The 22,486-nt window shown below is 37.3% G+C and overlaps 1 protein-coding gene across 2 annotated transcripts; it reads left to right on the top strand.

The window, feature by feature from the left end:
* The first annotated feature begins 1,332 nt into the window (after positions 1–1,332).
* LOC121235087 (tobamovirus multiplication protein 2B-like) lies at positions 1,333–21,929 on the top strand. Of its 2 annotated transcripts, XM_041131317.1 has the most exons (8): positions 1,333–1,345; positions 6,726–6,729; positions 11,819–11,984; positions 20,152–20,217; positions 20,332–20,396; positions 20,897–20,963; positions 21,132–21,222; positions 21,557–21,929. In XM_041131317.1, the coding sequence occupies exons 3-7, from the start codon at positions 11,844–11,846 to the stop codon at positions 21,189–21,191; spliced, it is 399 nt and encodes a 132-aa protein (XP_040987251.1). In that variant the 5' UTR covers positions 1,333–1,345; positions 6,726–6,729; positions 11,819–11,843; the 3' UTR covers positions 21,192–21,222; positions 21,557–21,929. The 2 variants fall into 2 exon arrangements, with proteins under 2 accessions (XP_040987251.1, XP_040987250.1); XM_041131316.1 differs by lacking the exon at positions 20,897–20,963.
* The last annotated feature ends 557 nt before the right edge of the window (positions 21,930–22,486 follow it).

Raw genomic sequence — 22,486 nt, 5'->3', positions numbered from 1 at the left:
AAAATTTGTACATGTTTTGTGTATATATTGATGGCATTGCAAATGATTTAATTGTTTGTGTCATAAAACTGGGTTAAGAAGGTTCGTAGTACTTACATCATAATCCTGAAGCTCAGTTTAAGGAGAACTTTGATGCTTGTTATGGTTGTTCAAACTCATTCAAAGATTTGAAGCTAATTAGTAAACGTTCTCCTATTCCTTCCCTGTAGGAACCTCAAAATACAACTCAGTTTCCTCCCCTCTTGGGGCCAGTCGTTAAAAATTGAGACAATGTCTTTCACAAAAGAGTCATGCATGTAATTCGCATAAACTAATGAAAAATATCTTGTATAATGCAATCATATCATTATATCAATGGCCTTTGTTTTCAATGATTTTAATAAAATCTTTTTGCATGGCATTGACGCATCCCTAGAGAACATTATGCTTGAAAGACTGGGGTTTGACAGTATGAGAGCATGATAAGTTACAGAAAAAGGAATAACTTTAATTGATCTGTCAATAACAAAGCGTGTCATTTCTCCGTGTATTTTCTTTCACCCTCTGCATATAGCTCTCATAAGTTACAGAAAAATTCTTTCACTGGGTGGCTAACTCCCATAGGAGAAACAATGTCATAGAAACATTGATGGCGGATGGGGTGGTTACCTCAAATCAACCTGAAAATAGTCATAGAAACATTGTGAATTGCTATGAGAATTTGCTCTTCGAAACCAAGTTTAGATGGACTCAATTTTGAAGTTCTCAATTCACAAGAAGTAGGATGGCTTGAGAGACCTTTCAATGAGATGGAGCTTTGTGAAGCGGTAAAAATTTATGGCGGGTGACAAAGCTCCAGGTTCATATGGCTTCTCTATGACTTTTTTTCAAACTTGTTGGGAAGTGATTAAAGACAATATGATGGGGATCTTCCAATTCCATGAAAATGGAAGTTTTGAAAAAAATCTCAATGCAATCTTTATTTCTCTCATTCCAAAATAATTTGGCGTGGTAAAGGTAAAAGATTATTATTCTATTAGTATGGTGAGTGGAATGTACAAGATTCTCTCAAAAGTCTTGGTGAGTAGATTAAGCATAGTGGTCGAGAAGAAGTTAATACCCAAGCCGAAAATGCTTTTTTTAGAGGTGGGTAAATTTTGGATTTGGTGCTTTATTGCCCATGAATGCTTGGATAGTAGACTCTAAGTTGGGAAGAGACAGGACTCTTGTGCAAACTTGATATGGAAAAAGCCTATTACCAAGTCAATTGGAGATTTTGCTTTGAATACTTAAGAAATGTGTTTTTGGTACTAAATGGTGTTCAGGGATCAATCATTGTATCTCCACCATTCGCTTCTCTATTTTGGTGAATGGCACACCGCTAAGCTTCTTTAAAACCTCCTGAGATTTGAGACAAGATGATCCTCTATCCTGTCTATTTTTTATTTTTATAATGGAAGAAGCTCTTTGCAAGATGATCTTAGGTGTTGGGGAGGGTGGTTTTGTAACACCCCTTCTCTTGGGTCAAGAATGTCATGTACATCTGTAACATTATGCCCGGTAAATAGACTTATCATTATAAAAATATCTCATTTATTGAATCATAAAACTTACTTGGCATGGCAAAGTTTCATAACTCAAAGGCTAAAATATAATAAAGTAAGCATAAACTAGTCTTATGTGGCAATAACACTTATTCAAAGGCAAGACTCTAGAACATAAATCTACTCTTGACACTCCTGCTTGGTGTCCATACCATCACCATCTGGGATATTAAAACATAAAAACAAAGAAAAATTAGTCGAAGATTCAGTAATAGCACATCATACTGTAAACTTAATTTAACTTGACCTTAGGCTTGACATTGAAAACTTTCATGCATATGGATCATTCATTAGTAACTTTTTTTTTTATAAGAGTAAGGTTTTATTGATATAAAATGCATCGTCTAAGTGCACTAGTAGTATACAACTAACATACCTTATTACATCTAAACACCAATGAGAGATACAATCAAGTCATGAATATTGTCCGTATTACAAATAATGGCCGAAGCCCCCAAGAGAGTATAGTATTGTAAAAAAATCGTTTAGCTCATTCAAGAATGCTCCATGTCTTCAAAGCACCTCTTGTTTCTCTCTAGCCACAATCGCCACATAATGCAATGAATGATTATTCTCCACACAGCAGTGATGTGGGCATTTCCCTTAATTCATGTCCAGCACCTCAGAATATCCCTAACTCTTCCAAGCATAACCCACGCCATCCTGGTCCGATTAAAGATCTCATTCCGTAAACACCGGGCCGTCTTGCAATGTAACAAAAGATAATTCACAGATTCTCCATCTCTCTTGCACATAAATCACCAATCTAAGATGATGAAGTCACGTTTTCTCAGATTATCCGAAGTGAGAATTCGCCTTAGAGATGTAGTGCATACAAAGAAAGCAATCTTAGGAGGTACCTTGCACTTCCGAATAACCTTCCAAGGAAAACTATAATCATTAGAAAATCCCAAGAGAGTCGTATAAAAGGAACACATCGAGAATTTTTTATTTTCATTTGGATACCAAATCATCCTATCCTTTGTCTTATTGCATATAATGAGTCAAAAAAATAAGCAAATATATCCAACTCCCAATCTTGAGTTGGTCTCGAAAAACCTTACGTTCCAATGGACAACACCATTAAATAATACTAATAAATCAGTCATAACAACTTTTTTGTCACAATAAATTTGGTAGAGCATGGAAAACATCTGCTTTAGAGCCCTTTCATCGCACTAGACATCATGTAAAAAATAAATGCTATTATCTCTTCCAATTGTGAATTTAAGAAACTTGGAGAATCTTCCTTATCCAGCTCTAATATTTTTCCACAATCACACACCATGTGTCCCTTAACTTCCTTAGAATGCCAACCAACCCTCGAATGCTCCCATACTTAGAATCTATAATTTCTCTACATAAGCCCTCCCCTTCCCCATGATATCTTTACAACCATTTCTCCAAAAGTGTTTTATTGAAAACCCTCACATTATGCACCCCAACACACTGCATGGAATCGATGAGCAAACTTTATCCCAACCAACAAATATGGAACTTAGTTTCCTCCTCAATGCCTCCCCAACGAAAGTTGCAAAAAGTTTTCTCAATACGAGAGGCCACACTTGCAGATAGGGGAAATAGGTAGAAAATAGGTGGGAATGTTAGATAAAGTGCTCTTGATGAGAGTTAATCTACCACTCTTGGACAAATATATCCATTTCCATTCAGCCAGTCTTCTTTCTATTTTTTCTAACACTCCATCCCAAATAGATTTTGTCTTGAAGGCAGCCCCAACGAAAGATTGAGGTATTTCAAAGGCAGCAAAGCTACCTTACAGCCCAAGACATTCGTCAAGCCTTGAATATTGTTCACACCACCAACATGAACCATTTTAGACTTTGAGAGATTTACCTTTAGGCCCGAAACCGCTTCAAAGCAAAAGTAATGCAGCTCTTAAGTACTGCACATGATCGTTGTCTGTCTCACAAAAAAGTAGCGTGTCATCAGCAAAGAGAATGTGAGATATAGTAACACCTCCCATAGAAAATCCAGCAAGGAAGCTTCCATTAACCACCGCTCTCAACATACGACTCGATGCTTCCATAACAATGACAAACAGCAAAGGGGAGAGGGGATCCTTTGTCTTAATCCCCTAGAGCTGTTAAAGAATCCTTCTGGTGTTCCATTCACCAAAACTGAATAAAATAACAAACTGTATATAATTCCTAATCCATGAAATCCATATATCCCAAAAACCACACCTCCCAAGTAAATAACATAGAAAATTCCAATTAAAATGGTCATAAGCGTTTTCCATATCTTTGAGATAATCTTATACACTTCATTAATGAGACTAATAGGCCAAAAATCTTTCACCTCTATAGCCCCAACTTTCTTAGAAATAAGAGCAACAAAAGACACATTAATATTTTTTTCGAATTTACCAAAGATGTATATAGCTCGTGAAAAATTCTGCATATAGACGCATATATTTTATTCCTTGACTTTAAATTCTATTAGGTGAATGGAAGAAAAGGTTTTAATCAACAATGTCCTGCATACGTACAACTCGGTTCTCGAATACCTCTAGGTTGGCCCATAGGAAATATTTCAATTGTAGGAGGAAATCAATATGCCATAAAATTGCGGATCAGTAAGGTAAATGCCATTAAAATATGCACCATGTTCACCAGCTTACTGACATAATCCAGAGAAGAAAATAAATAGCTTAATTATATATGTTCATATATTTACATACACTGACATTTGCTTTATTTCTTGTTACCATCGCAAGAATTATATGGAATCTTGTTATTCAGGATAACACGATTGTAAAATATACACGAGCTCAGCCATACTTCATGTGGTCATGACCTCTTATTTTTAAGAGGGTTGCTACAAACACAAAAGAATCTTACACATTGATGGTACACTTACACAGTGTGCCACGTCTCTCCACTTTTTTTTTTTTTTTGATTTTTTCCCCTTTCCGTGTGTCTCCCCTCCCCTCATCCCCCTTTCCCTCTGTCTCAACCCGTCTCCACCCTTCCTGTTGTTGCTATGGTGGTCGGGGTCCACCTCAGAGCCTCCAGAATCTACCAGTGGTCCAAGCGGCACCGTCCTATTCACGGCAGTGCCTCTCCCGTGAGAGTTCCCTCCCGTCCTCCCCTTTCCCTCCCTGTCTCCGCCCATCTCCATCCTTCCCGTTGCCGCCATTGCATGCAGCTTGCCGTGCATGGAAACTCCCATCCCCTCGCCGGACGGTGCCCCGCTTGGATGGCCGACAGATTCTGCCGACCCTGAGGTGGTCCCTGACCACCATGACGACGACATGAAGGGTGGAGACGGGCGGAGACAAAGAGGAAAGGGAGAGGAGGGGAGGGAACTCGCACTGGAGGAGGAAAAAAAGTAAGGAAAAAAAAAGGGGAAGAAACGTGCCACATCAGTGTGTGTGATCCCTTTGTGGAATTTCTTTGTGTCTATAGTGTTTTCCTATTTTTAATATTCTAAGACTATTAGTAGTAACTTGTGTGTGAGACTCAAATAAGCGTTTAAATAATGTCTTTGTGATTTATAACTTGTATACAAAGATGTGCATGTGCTAAATATACACAGAAAGATGTGTGCTAGCCAATAAGACCAGATTTTTCTTAGGGCTCATTTGGATAGTGAGATGAGATAGTTTTAAATGAGTTGAATAAAATATTGTTAAAATATTATTTTTTTAATATTATTATTATTTTGAGATTTGAAAAAGTTGAATTGTTTATTATATTTTGTGTGGAATTTTGAGAAAGTTATAATGATAAAATGAGATGGATTGATAGTATTTTTTTATCCAAATGGGGTCTTAGAGTTCGAAGAACTTTAAAACATCTCCAATAAGAGTAAATGAAAATTTTCTTTGAAAATTTACAAGAACTTTGCAAGTCCCATCCCATTTATGCCCTAAAAACAATGTCCTCCCCGCCCCCCCGCCCGAACCGATCCAAGCAGAGACAAACAAAAAATAAATGTGAAGAGTAACCATAATCCAAGCAGAGACATATACAATAGCAGCACCAATATATGATTGTCTGAAGATACAAGGGAGTCATAAATGTTCATGTGATTAAAACCTATTACCAATAAAACCGGTTTTCCTAATCATGTTTTAACATCTTTACAATTGAATATTGGGCTAAAAAGTCAAAGTTGCACTTATAGAATAGTTACAACTAGAAGAAGTGATAAAAATAAAGTAGATTGAAAAATAATATGGAGAAATGATTATTGCAGTTGTGAGTGTGTAAACGTCATATAATTAATTTAAAACAAGTAAATAAATACGAAACTCATATAAAAAAAATTAATTTTTTAATAATAGACTATTTCAAAATGACTACATATTATTTACACGTTTCAAGAATGTACCTGACATTATTCATAATCTGATGCCATTGTTGCAACGTACTGGAGCTGAGAAGTCTACATGGGCGGGCTAAAGGAGAGCCAGCCCCACTCACCATAGACTTCATTTTCAGGTTCCCTTTTGATGAGTTATAGACCCAGATCTCTAACTAATCCATTCATTTGACTATTTGCAACCACCCCAAAACCACATTCTGATACCGATTAGTGATTAACAAGAAATACTTTGCTCTAATTATATATTAATAATTTTTTTTATAACTAAAACAACATTTTATTGAAAAAAAAATATATATACGAAAAGAGAAGACCCGTTACAAGAAAAGGATAATCCAGCAGGCCCTTATTATTATTAGTTAGACTGCAATGCATATATATATTTTTTTAATTTTCATTAAAGGATAATTTCATAAATAGCTTAACAGCTCAACTTCAGGATCTTAAGCTTAAGAGCAGTAATTACTGAGATATATTTCTTTTGGATTTCGAGTTGATATCTTTCCTAGTTTTTTTTGGGTAATTTAAAATTAATGAAAATAATATATATATATATATATATATATATATATATAATAATTGGAGGCGGGAAAATTCAACAAACATTCCAAACAAACAATACATTACAGAAATAAATAAATAAAATGAAATCTAGCCATTAGAGTTCTAAAATTTCTCTCTTTGTGATAAAGAAAAGACGATATCACGAAGACAGTTTTGTCAATTAAAAGAGAATCTATCTAGGGTAGTAATAGACTTACAATCTTTTTACCACCACTTTACTATTGTTAGTGTATTTTTTTTCTTTTAAGTATTTTTTTAATATCTTTAATAATTAAAAAAATTTTAAAAATATATAATTTCGCTAATAGATATTTTTTTTAACTATTAAGTAAAAGAAAATTTTTAAAAAAATTTAAAAAATTAAAAAAAATAATAGAAGGGAAGTAGAAGAGTGATAATACTATCATTATTCATCAATCAATCCGACAGTGTGCATTGCAATTATCCGTATTTAAAGGCATTGAAAATCTGATCCCCATAATGAAGTATCCAAAATTAACTTTGGGGGACATATGACATCCTTTCCTATTATTGGTTTAGAATGGATTCAATGAGACACATAAGTGACGTTCGGCCCATGTTAGTGCGACAACTATGTACTTTAAACATAAAGTAATAATATAAAATAAAATTAAAAAATAACATGATTTAATATAATACGTTAGATTATAAAATTATTTTTATCATAAAATAAATTTAACTGATTACTTGAATACACCTCACTTTAGTTATTTACTTTTGTATAATTTTTTTATATTTATAACACTTCTATATATTATGCATCCTTTTGAAATTTGAGTATTTAATTCCAACAGGCAAACATATAAAGAAAAAATCAGAAACAGAGAGGGGATTTCATCCAAGTGAAAAAAAGAAAAGGGAGCCAAGGGGAGGAGGGAGAGAGGAAAAAAGCAAGAAAGAAGATGAGTTATCTGGAAGATGAAGAAAGTACAGCAGATACAAATGTATGAGTGGTGGCTGTTGAACAGCCCCACCTACCACAATGAAAATGCTAAGCTGGAATTGCCAAGGGCTTGGGAACCCTTAGACAATTCAAGACCTTTACCATATGGTGAAGGAGAAGAGGCCCAACATAGTTTTCTTAATGGAAACTAAGATGAATAAAAATAAAAGTGAAAAAATGAAAAAAAGACTGAAGTGTGAGGGGTTCTTTGTAGTGGAACCAGTTGGTAGGAAGGGTGGCTTAATTATGTTTTGGGATCACACGATGACAGCTAAGGTGGCTAATTACTCTCATAGACACATTAGCTTATGGATTACCAATGAAGGAGATTTGAACAAGTGGTTATTGACAGGGTATTATGGAGAACCTGAAGCTAGCAAGAGAGCTTCCTCTTGGAGATTTTTCTCCTCCCTTAAACTTGATATGAACATTGGGTGGGGAGTTATTGGTGATTTCAATGAAATAATTGCTCAGGATGAAAAAAAGGGTGGAAGACAGCGGCAAGAAAGTCAAATGGCAGCATTCAGAAGTGCTTTGGAGGAAGGGAGTCTTTATGATATGGGATGGAGAGGGGACAAATACACTTGGAGCAATAAACATGAAGATGAGACCTTCACTAAAGAAAGGCTAGACAGGACTGTTGTAAATGAAAGATGGAAAAATCTGTTTCAAGAAGGTTGGGTGGATGTAATGGCAGCTAGATGTTCTGATCATAGGCCATTATTATGGTTTATGAACCAGATGGTTGATAGGGAGAGGAACAAGAAGAGAATATTTAGATATGAAGCTAGTTGGGGTCTTAAGGATGAGTGTTCTGAGATATTGAGAAGGATATGGGGTAGTGGAGAAATAAGGGAAGAGGAGACTCCAATGAGGCTTTCCAAACTAGAAATCAGCAAACAAGCTCTAACTAGATGGAGTAAACAGAAGGGATCAAGTGTGGGAAGGGAGTTAGAAGAAAAAACAAAAGTTTTGAGGAGGTTACAAAAAAAGGAATGCAGTAGTAATGTAGAAGTTATAAAAACAATTCAAAAGGAGGTGGAGAGGCTATTGGAGAAGGAAGATTTAAGGTGGAGGCAGAGAGCAAAACAAAATTGGTATCAGCTAGGGGACAAAAACACAAAATTTTTCCATAGCTGTGCAAACCAGAGAAGAGCCAAGAATAAGATCAGTGAAATTAGTGATGAAAATGGTAGAAACTGGTCAAGAAAAGAAGATGTAGAAGCAGCCTTTAACAATTATTTTGGGAAATTGTTTACTTCTTCTAATCCTAGTCAAACAGAAATAAGTAATTGCCTTCTGAAGATGGAACCTCGAGTTAGTGCTCAAATGAATGAAGGGCTGGAAAAGGTGTTTACTAGAGTAGAGATTGAAGAAGCAATACACCAAATGACTCCTTTAAAGTCTCCTGGACCAGATGGATTCGGAGCTTGTTTTTATCAGAAACACTGGCACATAATTGGAGAAGAAGTCAGCAATTCCGTGCTCTCTTGGCTGAATGGTAATCCTTTCGACCCTTCTTTAAACCATACTTTAATTGCTCTAATTCCCAAAGTTAAGAGCCACAGTAAAGTTAGTGAGTATAGGCCCATTAGTTTATGCAATGTGGCTTATAAAATCATGTCTAAGGTGCTGGCAAATAGGATGAAGAAATTTCTAAACCTCATTATATCTCCAAACCAAAGTGCTTTTATTCCAGGGAGATTAATAACCGATAACATTATGGTTGCTTATAAACTTTTGCACTCTATGAAGGCCAGAAAGAAGGGCAAGATTGGTTCCATGGCTATTAAATTGGACATGTCAAAGGCTTATGATAGAATAGAGTGGAATTTTCTTGAATCTGTCATGGGTAGAATGGGGTTCTGTGATAAGTGGATTCACTTGATAATGAGGTGTGTTCAGACTGTTTCTTACTCAGTATTGGTGAATGGACAGCCTGGTTCTACTTTTACCCTTCTAGAGGATTGAGACAAGGAGATCCACTATCTCCTTATCTTTTTATTCTCTGTGCAGAGGGCTTATCCACTCTTCTCAATTTTTCTGACTCACATGGGGATACAAGAGGGGTTAATGTGGCAAGAGGGGGTTGCAGAGTAAACCATTTATTGTTTGCAGATTACTGTGTTTTATTTGGAAGGGATAAAGTTGAGGAATGGCAGAAAATTCAAGCAATGTTGCAGATATACGAGATTGCCTCTGGCAAGGTGCTTAACAAAGAGAAATCTGCAATTTATTTTAGTTCAAATACAAACCTTCTTGATAAGAGGTTGATAAGAGAAGCTGGTGGGGCTGTGATGGTAGGGACTTATGAGAAGTACTTGGGGTTGCCTCCAGTTATTGGAAGGTCCAAATACCACACTTTCAGAGGCATAAAGGAAAGGGTTTGGAGAAAAATCACAAATTGGAAAAACAACTTTCTATCAACTGCAGGAAAGGAGGTGTTAATTAAGGCTGTTCTTCAAGCTGTCCCAACCTATACTATGAGTGTCTTTCTGCTCCCAAAAAGACTCTGTCATGAGCTTAATAGTATGTTTGCCAAATTCTGGTGGTGCAATCATAAAACCAGAAAAGGGGTACATTGGAGTAGTTGGGAAAATATGGGAAAACAAAAACAAAAAGGAGGGCTTGGGTTTAGAAATGTAGAGTGTTTCAACTTAGCATTACTAGCCAAGCAAGGATGGAGATTTTTGAATAATCCTTCGAGTTTAGTGGCTCAGATTTACAAGCAGAAATACTTTAAAGACTCATCCTTCCTAAGTGCCAAGTTAGGCAGTAGACCTTCACAAATCTAGAAAAGTGTCTGGCAGGCTTCTGATCTGATCAAGGAAGGTTTGAGGTGGAGGGTGGGAAATGGAAGAAGTATTAAAATTTGGGGGGATAAATGGCTAACAACTCCTTCATCTTTCAGAGTTCAATCCCCAGTTTCAAGATTGAATGAGGAGGCAAATGTTGAGGAACTGATTGTGCAAGAGGAGAAGGTATGGAATGAAGCCTTGATCCGAGATTTATTTGGTGTGGATGAGGTGAACCAGATTCTTAGCTTACATTTGAGTAGGATGGATTGTGAAGACAAGCTGGTATGGGGCCCTTCTAATAAAGGTCAATTCTCAGTAAGAAGTGCTTATTATCTTGAACTAGAAAGGAAGAGAAGTCTTAAAGGTGAATCTTCAAAGGAGATGGAAGATGACCAAAGATGGGTTAAGATATGGCAACTAGATGTACCAGGGAAAGTCAAACAGTTTTTGTGGAGAGCTGGGAACAACTTTCTAGCCACTAGAGCTAATTTGTTGAGCAAGAAACTAGTAAAGAATGATGCATGCCCAATATGCAAGGAGCAAAAGGAATCTGTCATACACGTGTTGTGGCAGTGTGTTGCTACTAATGATGTCTGGTGTGAGACTTACTCTAAAATCCAAAAGTGGAAAACCAATGAGGGTAACCTGCTGGAACTGCTTAAGAAACTGATGCAGAAATTAGCTAAAGAGGAAATGGAGGAAGTGATTTTGATTATGTGGAACATATGGATAAGAAGAAACCAGCTTGTGTTTGAAAACAAATTCATATCCCCTGGCCAGGTTATCAATGCAGCAAGAGCACAGATTAGAGATTTCAAAATGGCTCAATCAGAGATAAAGAAGAAACTTCATAGCAGCAATATAGGGAGACCAACGAGATGGCAGAAACCTAATAAAGGACAGGTGAAGGTTAATTGGGATGCATCTATTGATAAAAAAATGGAAAAAAATGGGCATTGGCATATTTATAAGGGATGAAATGGGGGAAGCACTAACAGCCTGCTGTGATCAAAAGAAATATGTGCAACACCCTGCAACAGCAGAATGTATGGCACTTTGGAAAGCTATGGAGAACAGTAGGGACCTTGGTTTTCATAGAGTAATGTTCGAGGGTGATGCACAAAATATTGTGAAAGTTATCAATGAAGACAATACTGATTATCCAATCTATGGGAGTATAGTTCACGATGCCAAGAAGATGCTTCAACAGCAGCAAGGATGGAAGGTGCAGTATGTTCACAAGACATCAAATGAAGTGGCTCATAAATTAGCCAAGCAAGCTTTATGTTTAGAATCAAAACTTATTTGGATGGAAGATATGCCAACTTTTATTTCTGATAGGATAGATACGAAAAAATAATGTATTGATGACATTACTCAAAGTTAATACACAGTTTTATGATTCTTGATTAAAAAAAAAAAAAAAAATCAGAAACTCTAAAAAGTAATAATTATGCTATATAAATTTTGACTTTCAGTTATTTTTATTAGCTTAGTAATTTAAAATGTCAATTATTTAAATAACAGTTATTTAAAGATTAGAGGTTTCTTCCAAATTGGGTCGGAGAAACTTTTTTGTAAACAATGGCAACCTCAGCGAAGTTAGCGAACCACGGGAGCAGCAGAGAAGGCGCGGCCAAAGCCTCCGTGGCCGATCAGATCTTTCAAACCGTTCAGTCCACCTCCAATCTCCTTCACTTGATGCAACAGACTTCTGCTTCTCAGGCAATTAGCCCCCTATCCCCCTCCCCCCCGTCTCTCTATAATTTTTACGTTCTTGAAGATACAGTGCATTGTGGCTCAGTGCGTTTGTCCTGTTTTCTATAATAAAGCCGTTTTGTATGTCGGTTTTGGTTAAATTTGAAAGATTGAATCCTCTTCGGAAAGAACTCTCTATATGTGCACATGTCGATGAATGTTGAAACACCGAATTTAATTCGCATTCGAATCGGAGTACGAATATTTGTCTTATTTTTATTTTTTGTTTTGCCAGATCGATTGACCTGTCGACTACAATATTTTTTTTGTGCATACATCATATGTAGTGCGATTAAGAGGCACGAATTTGTTTCTCTGTTGATTCTGATGCAAGGTCTTTTGAACCTTTTGAATCTCTTCCATTCTTCTTATAAGACCATGTGTTGCATGTATGTAACTAGTAATAACTGTTTGACAAGTAGATGAAGCAGAAAGAGAGGCTAGTTAGAGTGAGAGGCAAAATCTGATCAATTTCTTTAATATAAATTGTGAAATTTGATAGTATGGGAATAATTTGATCAATCCTGGGTCATATGAAAGGGTTCCTAGAATACTTGTATAAATGTGCCAGTGAGTTCTAGTTCAAATAATACCTCTTTCTCCCTTATATGAACAGGGTAAAGGTTGAGGTCAAGTAGCTTACCAATTCAAAAGATATACTACTTATGTAGTATAAAACAAAAATGCAAATGTGTTCAAGAGAGGAATAAAAATATACACTGGAACTTAACTGAAAAAGAAATGTGAATGTTGGTGGCCCGTGGGAATGGAGCCAAATACTGTAGGTAACCTGGGTGAAGCATGAAGAGTGAGACTTATCTTTGGGAACTGGATAAGAAGCTATTATCTAGTAACGTGATGGATGGTCCCTTGAGGCCATGATGACCATCAATATTCAACATGGCAAAGGACCAAAAGTCTTGAAGGCAGGTCATATGATTTGAAATGGATAGAACATGATTGGAATTTTGGAGTTCATCCACCATTGCTAGTGCTTTACTCTTACCCGCGTTTATGCTGTTGATTTTTTTTTTTTTTTTTTTTTGTAATGGGCTTCCATAGTGTTAGTGTCCACACATAAATGCCCTTGCAGATGTTTACTAGTGAAAGCAAGAAGTGCTTTATTCTGATCACGGCATTTTGACAGAGGGCTTTATTGATCGAGTGAAACAATGATGGACTTCTTATAAATTCCATGGAACTCCAAGTTATATCCTAACGTGTAAATTGGAGGCACTGAAAAATGACTTGAAGAGTTGGAATGAACAGGTGTTTGGTAATGTGGAAAGCTAGAAGAAGTCATTCTTGGAGGAACTTAAGGGTTTGGAGAACATATTGGAGGTAAGGGAAAGGGCTCGCAAAACTCAAGTGTCTGTAGAACTTAAGAGGGTATCTCTCATGGAAGCGATATCTTGGAGACAAAAGTCAAGAGCCCTCTGGTTGAAGGAGGGGGATAAATGTACGAATTTCTTCCATTGGGTGACTAACTCACACAGGAGAAACAATGTGATTGATATGTTGTTGGTAGATGGGGTGACTATCTCTAATTAAACCAAGGTCAGATCACATTGTCAACTACTATGAGAATTTGCTTTTGGATCAATTTCCTTGGCGACCGAGAATAGATGGACTTACATTTGATACCATCGACCCACAAGTAAAAGGATGGCTCAAGAGGCCTTTTGAAGAAATGGAGGTTCGGAAAGTGTTAAAAAGCATGGCGGATGATAAAGTTCCAGGTCCAGACGGTTTCACTATGGCGTTCTTTCAATTCTGTTGGGAAGTGATCAAGGCTGATATCATGGGGGTCTTCCAAGAGTTCGATGAAAATGGAAGGTTTGAAAAAAGCCTTATTGAACCTTCATTACTCTTATTCCGAAAAAACTAGGGGTGGTTGAGGCTAAAGATTATTGCCCCATAAGTTTGGTGAGTGGGATGTATAAAATCATTTCAAAAGTCTTGGTGAACAGGTTAAGCACGGTGGTGGAGAAAGTAATATCAAAGCCGTAAATTGCCTTTGTGAAAGGGAGGCAAATACTTGATGTAGTGCTTATTGCCAACGAATGCGTGGATAGTAGACTCAAATCGGGAGAGCCAGGGCTTATTTGCAATCTAGATATGGAAAAGGCCTATGATTGAGTCAATTGGATCTTCTTACTCTATATGCTCGAGAGATGTAGGTTTGGGCGAAGTGGTGTTCCTGGATCAAACATTGCATCTCTACTACATGCTTCTTCTCTATTTTGATTAACAGCAAAACAAGTGGTTTCTTTGAAAGTTCGCGGGGATTGAGACAGGGGGATCCCTTATTTCCATTATTTTTTGTTTCTGTAATGGAAGCATTTAGCAAAATGATCGACGATGTTGTCGAGGGTGGCTTTATATCCGGCTTCTTAGTGGGGGACGTAAACACTAGCTCTCTCAATATATCTCATCTCTTATTTGCCGATGATACCCTAGTATTTTGTGAGGCCAACCATGATCATATCCGTGCATTGCAGGCTCTCCTCTTATGCTTTGAAGTCGTTTCTGGATTGAAGGTGAACTTTGCTGAATCAGATGTAGTTTCGGTGGGGCAAGTGCAAAATGTGGATGGTATGACTTCTATCTTGGGATGTAAGATATCTCATTTACCCATGAAATATATTGGTCTCCCGTTGGGTGCTCACTACAAATCGATATCCATTTGAAATGATGTCCTAGAAAAGATGGAGTGGAAACTCGCTAGTTGGAAGCGGATGTTGTGGTGCCCCGTCCCTCGTGTAAAGGTCATGGCGAGGTTCCATGGTGCCAAGGGTGCTAGTCAAGCAGTCTACATCTAGAGTTTGATTGGGTTAGGCGTGCCTCATCCAAAGGAAGTGCGCGTGTTGGTTTCGATCATAAGATCGTAATGGAAAATGTAGAGGTTAGGACAAGCTTGGGGAGTAAGATGAGAATTTTGTGAATAGTAATAAAATCGTTTGTGAATAGTAGTGAGATAGTTTGAGTTAGGCTGCGTTTGGATGTTGAACTGAGTTGAGTTGAGATGATAAAATATTGTTAGAATATTATTTTTAATATTATTATTATTTTGGGATTTGAAAAAGTAGAATTGCTTATTATATTTTGTATTGTAATTTGAAAAAGTTGTAATGATGAATTGAGATGAGTTGAGATGATTTTAGTTACCAAACGAAGCCTTAATGTTTTATGGGGTTTTGGTAAAGGAGAGAAAATGTTGAATAAAAAATATTATAAAGTTAAAATATTATTAGAATAGAGTTTTTTAATATTATTTTTGTTTTGGGATTTGAAAAAGTTGAATTGTTTATTATTTTTTGTTTGAAAGTTTGAAAAATTTGTAATAATTAGTTTGAAAAAGTTGTAATGATTAGTTTGAAATTATTTGTGTTTGAGTCATGTTTGGAAAGGATATGAGATGAGATGAGATGAGAATTTTGGGATGGAAATTTTCTCCAAACAAGCCCTAGTCGGTAAGTAGACCTTGCAATACCAGAAGTCTAAGGTGAGGTTTGGATAGTGAGTTGAGATGAAAGTTGAAAGTTAAATAAAATATTGTTAGAATATTATTTTTTAATATTATTATTGTTTTGAGATTTGAAAAAGTTGAATTGTTTATTATATTTTGTGTGAAAATTTGGAAAAGTTGTAATGATTACATGAGATGAGATGAGATGAGATGGGATGAGATGGGATGAGTTGAGATCAACTCTTAATCCAAACGGGGCCTACGACATATTTTAGGAAATCATTACTGTCCTTCCTTGTAATATTACAATCAACCAAAATAATATGTTCATCGCCTAATAGGCAGCAGACCAAATACAGTTGGTCTCCTTCTTCTAAAAGGTTAAGTACATCTCCTTATTGCTGGCGCCTACGACAAAGATAGGCCTTCGTCTTTAGGGTTAGGGCAAGTTTCGCTCTTCCTCCTCGGGCATCACTCCGGTTTCAACTCTACATCACAGTCTATGGTTTCGAAAGTGAAACCATGGGTAGGTTAGACAACCATGACAAAAACTGCTAATGAGGGATAATGCTCCTGAAGATGTAATGAATAGTTCATGTAAATAATCAAAGGTCGCCTCCTTCTAAAAGGCTAAGTACATCTCCTTATTGCTGGCGCCTACGACAAAGATAGGCTTTCGTCTTTAGGGTTTGGGCAAGTTTGGCTCTTCCTCCTCGGGCATCACTCCGGTTTTAACTCTATATCACAGTCTATGATTTCGAAAGTGAAACCATGGGTAGGTTAGACAACCATGACAAAAACTGCTAATGAGGGATAATGCTCCTGAAGATGTAATGAATAGTTCATGTAAATAATCAAAGGACACATATGTGCATGCTTTGGCGAGAAATCACCCTCTGAGGTATAAACTAATGAATCCGTAGAATGTGACAAGGAATCACCCTCTTAGTGGAACACACACACACACACACACACACACACACACCCACACATACATATAAGCTTGGCGAGGAATCACCCTTTAAGGAGTTACCCTCTTATGCAAAATATTATTCAAAGCACGAATATATAATATGGTGAGGAATCACCCTTCCTCAATAGGTCAAATCCATAAAGTCGCATCGGTATCAATGGTACAACAACCGACATACAGAGGCTCATCACACAAACATTTCGTCACACTGACATTCGTTGCCTAATGCGATTAGGGGAATGAGCCCCTCCACTATTGGTCTCGGGGAAATCTCTTCTACCTGTCTAAGCCTTGTGCAAGCTAGCTTCCCTGAACCCTAACACAGGTTGACTCTCAGGCAGAGATCACTTGTCACACCAGGGAAACGTCTACCTAGCCAACCAACTTGAGGACACCACCACATGATACGCTGGGGATTCTATATCTTGACTATTAGGTGTGGTCAAGCACCACAATACCAGCCCACCCCAATCCTCACAGGGAATACCCGTTTGAAACTCGTGGTGACGTCTCATGGGAATGGACACAGGGAACTCTATCCTGCCCCATGAAAGTTGATGTAGGGTACACATACTCACATAGAGATATAGATACACATATCGGGATCATGATTCAATGAAAATAGAAAATACATGCAAAGTCTCTAAAAACAAGGAATGAACATAAGATAAACATAATGATCCAAAATAGATTTATTTATGATCAGAAACGAGGGGGTTACAAAAATGCAAGTGCTTCTTACATACAACATTTACCCCACATTTTCCAATCCTGTCTTAGAAGCTAACCTACCTTACAACTTGGGTTTGCTGGATCGATGCGCTACTATTTCCTCACTTCCTTAGAAAATTTTGGCTCCACAAGGTCTCAGGTGGTCTAAGATTTTAAAAGTGAGATTTTGTTCCATGTCTTCTTATATAGGGTGGGACCGTCAGACATCCTTCTGACTTATCTCTGACTCCAGGTATGCTTGAATACGAGTCCTTTCGCCTTGACTGTCACACTACAGGATGACAGGGACAGACGGTCAGGGTATGGTTCGCACGTCCCTACGGTCTGCCAACTCCTTAGTCGTTCCTTGAATGAGGGTTCTCCACGTGGTGTTGAGCCATACTTTTGAGTTCAGTTCGCATGGCCACCAGGGTTGTACTCCCTTCAGCAGACCCACTCCAGATGTGACCCTTCAGGTGGAGTGTGGGATTCTGCTTACGACAATGCCACTCTTCTGAGCACTTCCGTGTTATTCCAGAAAGTTCCCATGTCTAGGTTGGTCTGTCCTAAATCGTCACTCGTCCTGGACGAGTAGTCCTTGCTTGCCTTGGGCGGGTAACTCTTGTCTCATCAGAGCCACTAGCTTCTTCAGCTCCTCGTTCTCATCTTCATAGCTAGCGACTTTTCTAGCTCGCCTACCATGGGCAAGACACTCATCTCCACCTCGCTTTGGGACATATTTTTCAGGCCTTCTACAAGGTGCTTGCTCGCCCACATGTTGAACTAGTTTCACTTTGCAGCCCTTGCAACTATTTTCTTTGCCAATCCAATGGGGTGTTCTTCATCTTTCTATCCAACTTATCGACCTATTTCCTCTCTATATTTCCGCTTCCATCACAAGTAGCTTACCGCATGGAGAAAATACAGCTGGATTTCCTATGGAGAGGGATGAATGATGAGTTCAAATTTCATCCGGTAAAATGGGCACTGTTTGTTCTCCAATTTCTGAAAGAGGTTTGGGTATCCGAAATTTGCAGCTTTTTAATAAGGCATTGTTGGGAAAATGGCTATGGTGATATCCCCTAGAACATGGAGCTTTGTGGTGATCAATTTTAGACAATGTTTTGAACATTGTACCAATGACCGTTTCGGTCGAGGCATTGAAACGAGATATTTCGGTACCGGTGCCGTTTCGAATACCATTTCGGAATAATCTATATATGAATAAATTATATACATAGATATATGTAAATTATATTCCAAAATAATAGTCTATATATGAATAAATTATATATATATATATAAATTATAAATAATCTGGTCTGAATTGGGGCGTAAAAAAATGAGCTTGCAATTTGAAGAAATGAAAAAAAAAAAAAGAAGAAAAAGTAAAGGCCGAAATATAGGCCGGTACGGGTCGAAATATTGTCTGGTAGGGGTTGAAATGGCCGAATTTCTGACCGATACGAAACTATACACTTCTCTGTACTGGCTACACCACAGAAACGGTATATTTCAGCTGTATCGGCCAGTACGGTACGAAATTCAAAACTTTGGTTTTAGACTCGAAGTATAGTAGAACATGGGGAGGTTGGTGCTCGAACGAGGTGAGTGAATTTTTATTGGGTGGGTCTTTGGAAGCACATATGGTGTGGATGGACCGAATTTTCTAGTTTTACTTGGTTTGAGGTGGGTAATGGGTCCCGAATCAAATTCTGGCATGACATATAGTATAGTGACATAGCACTGAAGGAAGCCTGTCCGGACTTCTTTGGTATAGCAAGTATGAAGGAAGCCTCAATTGCGGACCTCCTTGACCATTCTAACGGCACCCCCCAATGGAATGTCACATTTCTTAGAGCTGTCTATGATTGGGAAGTTAACGCAATCTTTGAATTCTACAACCTAGTCTATTCTATCCTTATGAGGGGGAGGTGAAGACCAGCTTTTTTGGTGCCCTTTGGCAAAAGGGAACTTCACAGTACGCTCCTTTTACCAATCCATCCCTAAGCATAATGCCAATCCATTCTCGTGGAAGAGCATTTGAAACACAAAGGCCCCCTTAAAGACATCATTTTTTGTATGGACAACTTCTTTAAGGAAGATTCTCACTATTGATAACCAAAGGAAATGCCATATCATAGTATTGGATTGGTGTTGTATGTGTAAAAAGAGTGGAGAATCTGTCGATCATCTACTAATACATTGTGAAATTGCCACGACCTTGTGGAATGACTTTCTTGCTAGGGTGGGTGTAGCTTGGGTGATGCCAATAAGGGTGATTGACCTCTTAGCTTCATGGAGAGGTCTTCAAGGCACTTTGCAGATTGCCGCAATTTGGAAGATGGTTCTGATCTGGCTATGGGGGTGCCTTTGAAGGGAGAGGAATGAGGGAAGCTTCAAGGATCGTGAGCGGTCATTGGATGAACTTAGAACTTTCTTTTTTAACACCTGTTCCAATGGTCAATTGAACTTGATTTTAATGGCATGACCATTCATGAATTTCTTGTATCATTAGAACATCACTCCTATGTGTTGCTCTTGTCTATGACCCTTGTACTTGGGCTTTTACGTATTCTTACAATCAATAAAATTTTATTTACCCATAAAAAAAAGATATGTGACATAAAACCTGTGATCTACTAGAGAGAAAATAAGAAGAATCCTCATTTGTATAAAATTTTATTTACCCATAAAAAAAGATATGTGACATAAAACCTGTGATCTACTAGAGAGAAAATAAGAAGAATCCTCATTTATGTTTACTGGTACAGTCATGTCATCGTTACTTATCAAAACAAAACCAGTCATGTCATCAGGTGCAATTTTTAAGGTCACACATGAATCACATTCTGTCTTTCGTGAACGATGTACATAATTGGTGCTTGTCAAAAGGATCTTAAATTGTCAAATGAAAACTGATATTCCTTTATAGTTTATTATGCATGGTTGCTCATAAATTATTATTGTATCATATGCAGGCCCAACTGAGAAAGCTTCCAAAGAACCTTTTGGCAAAAACCTCTATAATCAAGAATACCGGGCAAGTATGTAGATCTGCTGCACAAAATAAATATGGACTATTTTATTCTTTTGTTTCTTAACAATAGGATATCTTTACCACATTCTGATATTTCTATTCTTCTTTTCTTGTGCTGCAGGTGTTGGAGCAGATGCCTCATGTCATTTCATCCTTGGATGCACATATGGAGAATGGATTACACAGGTTGTAGCATGTAGAACACCATTTTTATTTCAGATTACAGTTGGTCTTGACATGGCCTTTAAAATACATCAATAACTTTCTGATGTCACTCTCACTTTAAAGGAAACATGTAAATAGACGTGGCACATATTCTGGGTCATGAACACATTTTGAAAAGCTTTTGGTCTCTTTCCTTGTTGGAGAAGGGGGGCAGTTTTTATGTTATATTTTAGATCCTGAAATTTTAAACATAGAAACAATTGTGCTTTGGAAGAAAGCACTTATTTATTCGGAATTAGTTGGAGATTTCCTTCTGAGTAATTCAGCTTCATCCCCAGCTGCTTGGCCATTTTTTATTTGGGGTGTGTCAAACAGAAGCATTTTGAATTATCCAAAACTGACAGTTGTTCTTGACAGAAAAATGCAATGTAAATTGTATTTTGTTGACTGCATTCCTCAAGTTTTTGTTTTTTTGTGGGCAAGTAGGCTTCCATTTTACACAGTTTACCCCATTTTTTCAGATTTGGATGTAAGCTTCCGTGTAATTATTCTCAAGCACAAACCATCCAGCGCAATCTTCATGCCATTGTATGACCATTGCTGTAATAATGTGCTGTATTACATACATGTATGTATGCTGCCTTGGGACATAAGCGACAATTATATCACGGAATAAAAGAGAGAACGATTGCCACTCTGATATTTAAGTTGACAATATTTTATACCTCGTCTTATTTAAGTAACAACTTTTTGCAGTGTTCCTTATCTGCAACCAGTAGTCCAGTTACTTGCAAATATGGAAAGCTGCCAGCTTAATTCTCTCTCTCAAGCTCGTCTTTCTCACGAGGTATACTCTTTCTTTCTTTCCACCACCCCACCACCCCCGGTCCACACATCATCTTGACTGAGTTTTAGGATCTAGTTGGGGCGAGATAAATTCAGTGTAACATATATTGCTGTCTATGAGGACTCTCTGTGTTGGTGATCTCTCTCAAACTCGAGGTCCTAGAGTTCAGACAGCAACTCTAGTGAGTCCTAATTCATATCATACTAATTACAGTTTTTATTTTTATTTTTTTCTGAGTATAGAGCTGCCTCCACAAAAAGTTCAGCAAATAGAGTGAAAGCTTGTAGACACAGAGTTAGTAATATTCATGTTTCTATTCTCTGTGATTTCTTAGGAACATGGCTTGGCAAAATCTTCAGAGGTGCCTTAGCTGACTGAACTCCAAACCAACTTTGCCGAAGGCCTGAAATAACAGATTAAGATAGAAGAATGGTCATGGGCAGGCCATCAAATTCTAACTCAGGATGACCAACTTGTTATATATATATATATTGCAACATTGATCTATCCCTAGTCTCAGTGTAACATTGAATATCACCTAAAATCGTGTGGATATCAAGCATAAGAAGAAGCTAGCAATGTTCCAGTTCCTGATATTCTAGAACTCTGTGGCAGTGATATATGTAACCAGGAGGAATATGTGCAATATTGACTTCTCCAAGCGTCTGAAACACGTTTACGGCTTGAATAGGAAACGTGTTGCTTCAGTCACGCTTTCTACTTGTTTCATCCTTTTCCCACTTAGTATGGTCCTGATCTCTCTCTCTCTCTCTCTCTCTCTCTCTCTCTCTCTCTCTCTCTCTAGTTTTCCAAATTTTCTGATTAAGAATCTAAAAATTCTGAACATAGAATGTAGACAGCTTCTGAGTTATGTTGACTTGGTGACGTTCACTTCTCAGTTGTGAACATAGAATGTGGACAGCGTCTTTCTTTGGAATGTTTCTTCTCATTCATTACACATTTTTGGCGTTTTATGTTAAATCATAACATATTTTGGACATGGAAAAGAGATTATTATGGTGGCACGAATTAGCATGTTGCTGTATATACCATTCATCCCTTTTTGCAACACAAACAAAGGCCTCATATTCAATTGATAGTATACAATTCTTATAATCCAACCTATTTTATTTATTTTCTTTTAATATGACATTAAATGATTAGATATGTCACGTCAAAAAATATAAAAAAGATAAGGGTTAAAATGTTATTAATATCATTTTTTTTTCTTTAATACTACCATTGAACATGATCAAGGAAACTC

Source organism: Juglans microcarpa x Juglans regia, chromosome 6D, assembly GCF_004785595.1.
Source record: "Juglans microcarpa x Juglans regia isolate MS1-56 chromosome 6D, Jm3101_v1.0, whole genome shotgun sequence".
NCBI lineage: Eukaryota > Viridiplantae > Streptophyta > Magnoliopsida > Fagales > Juglandaceae > Juglans > Juglans microcarpa x Juglans regia.
This window is presented reverse-complemented; position numbering and strand designations above follow the sequence as displayed.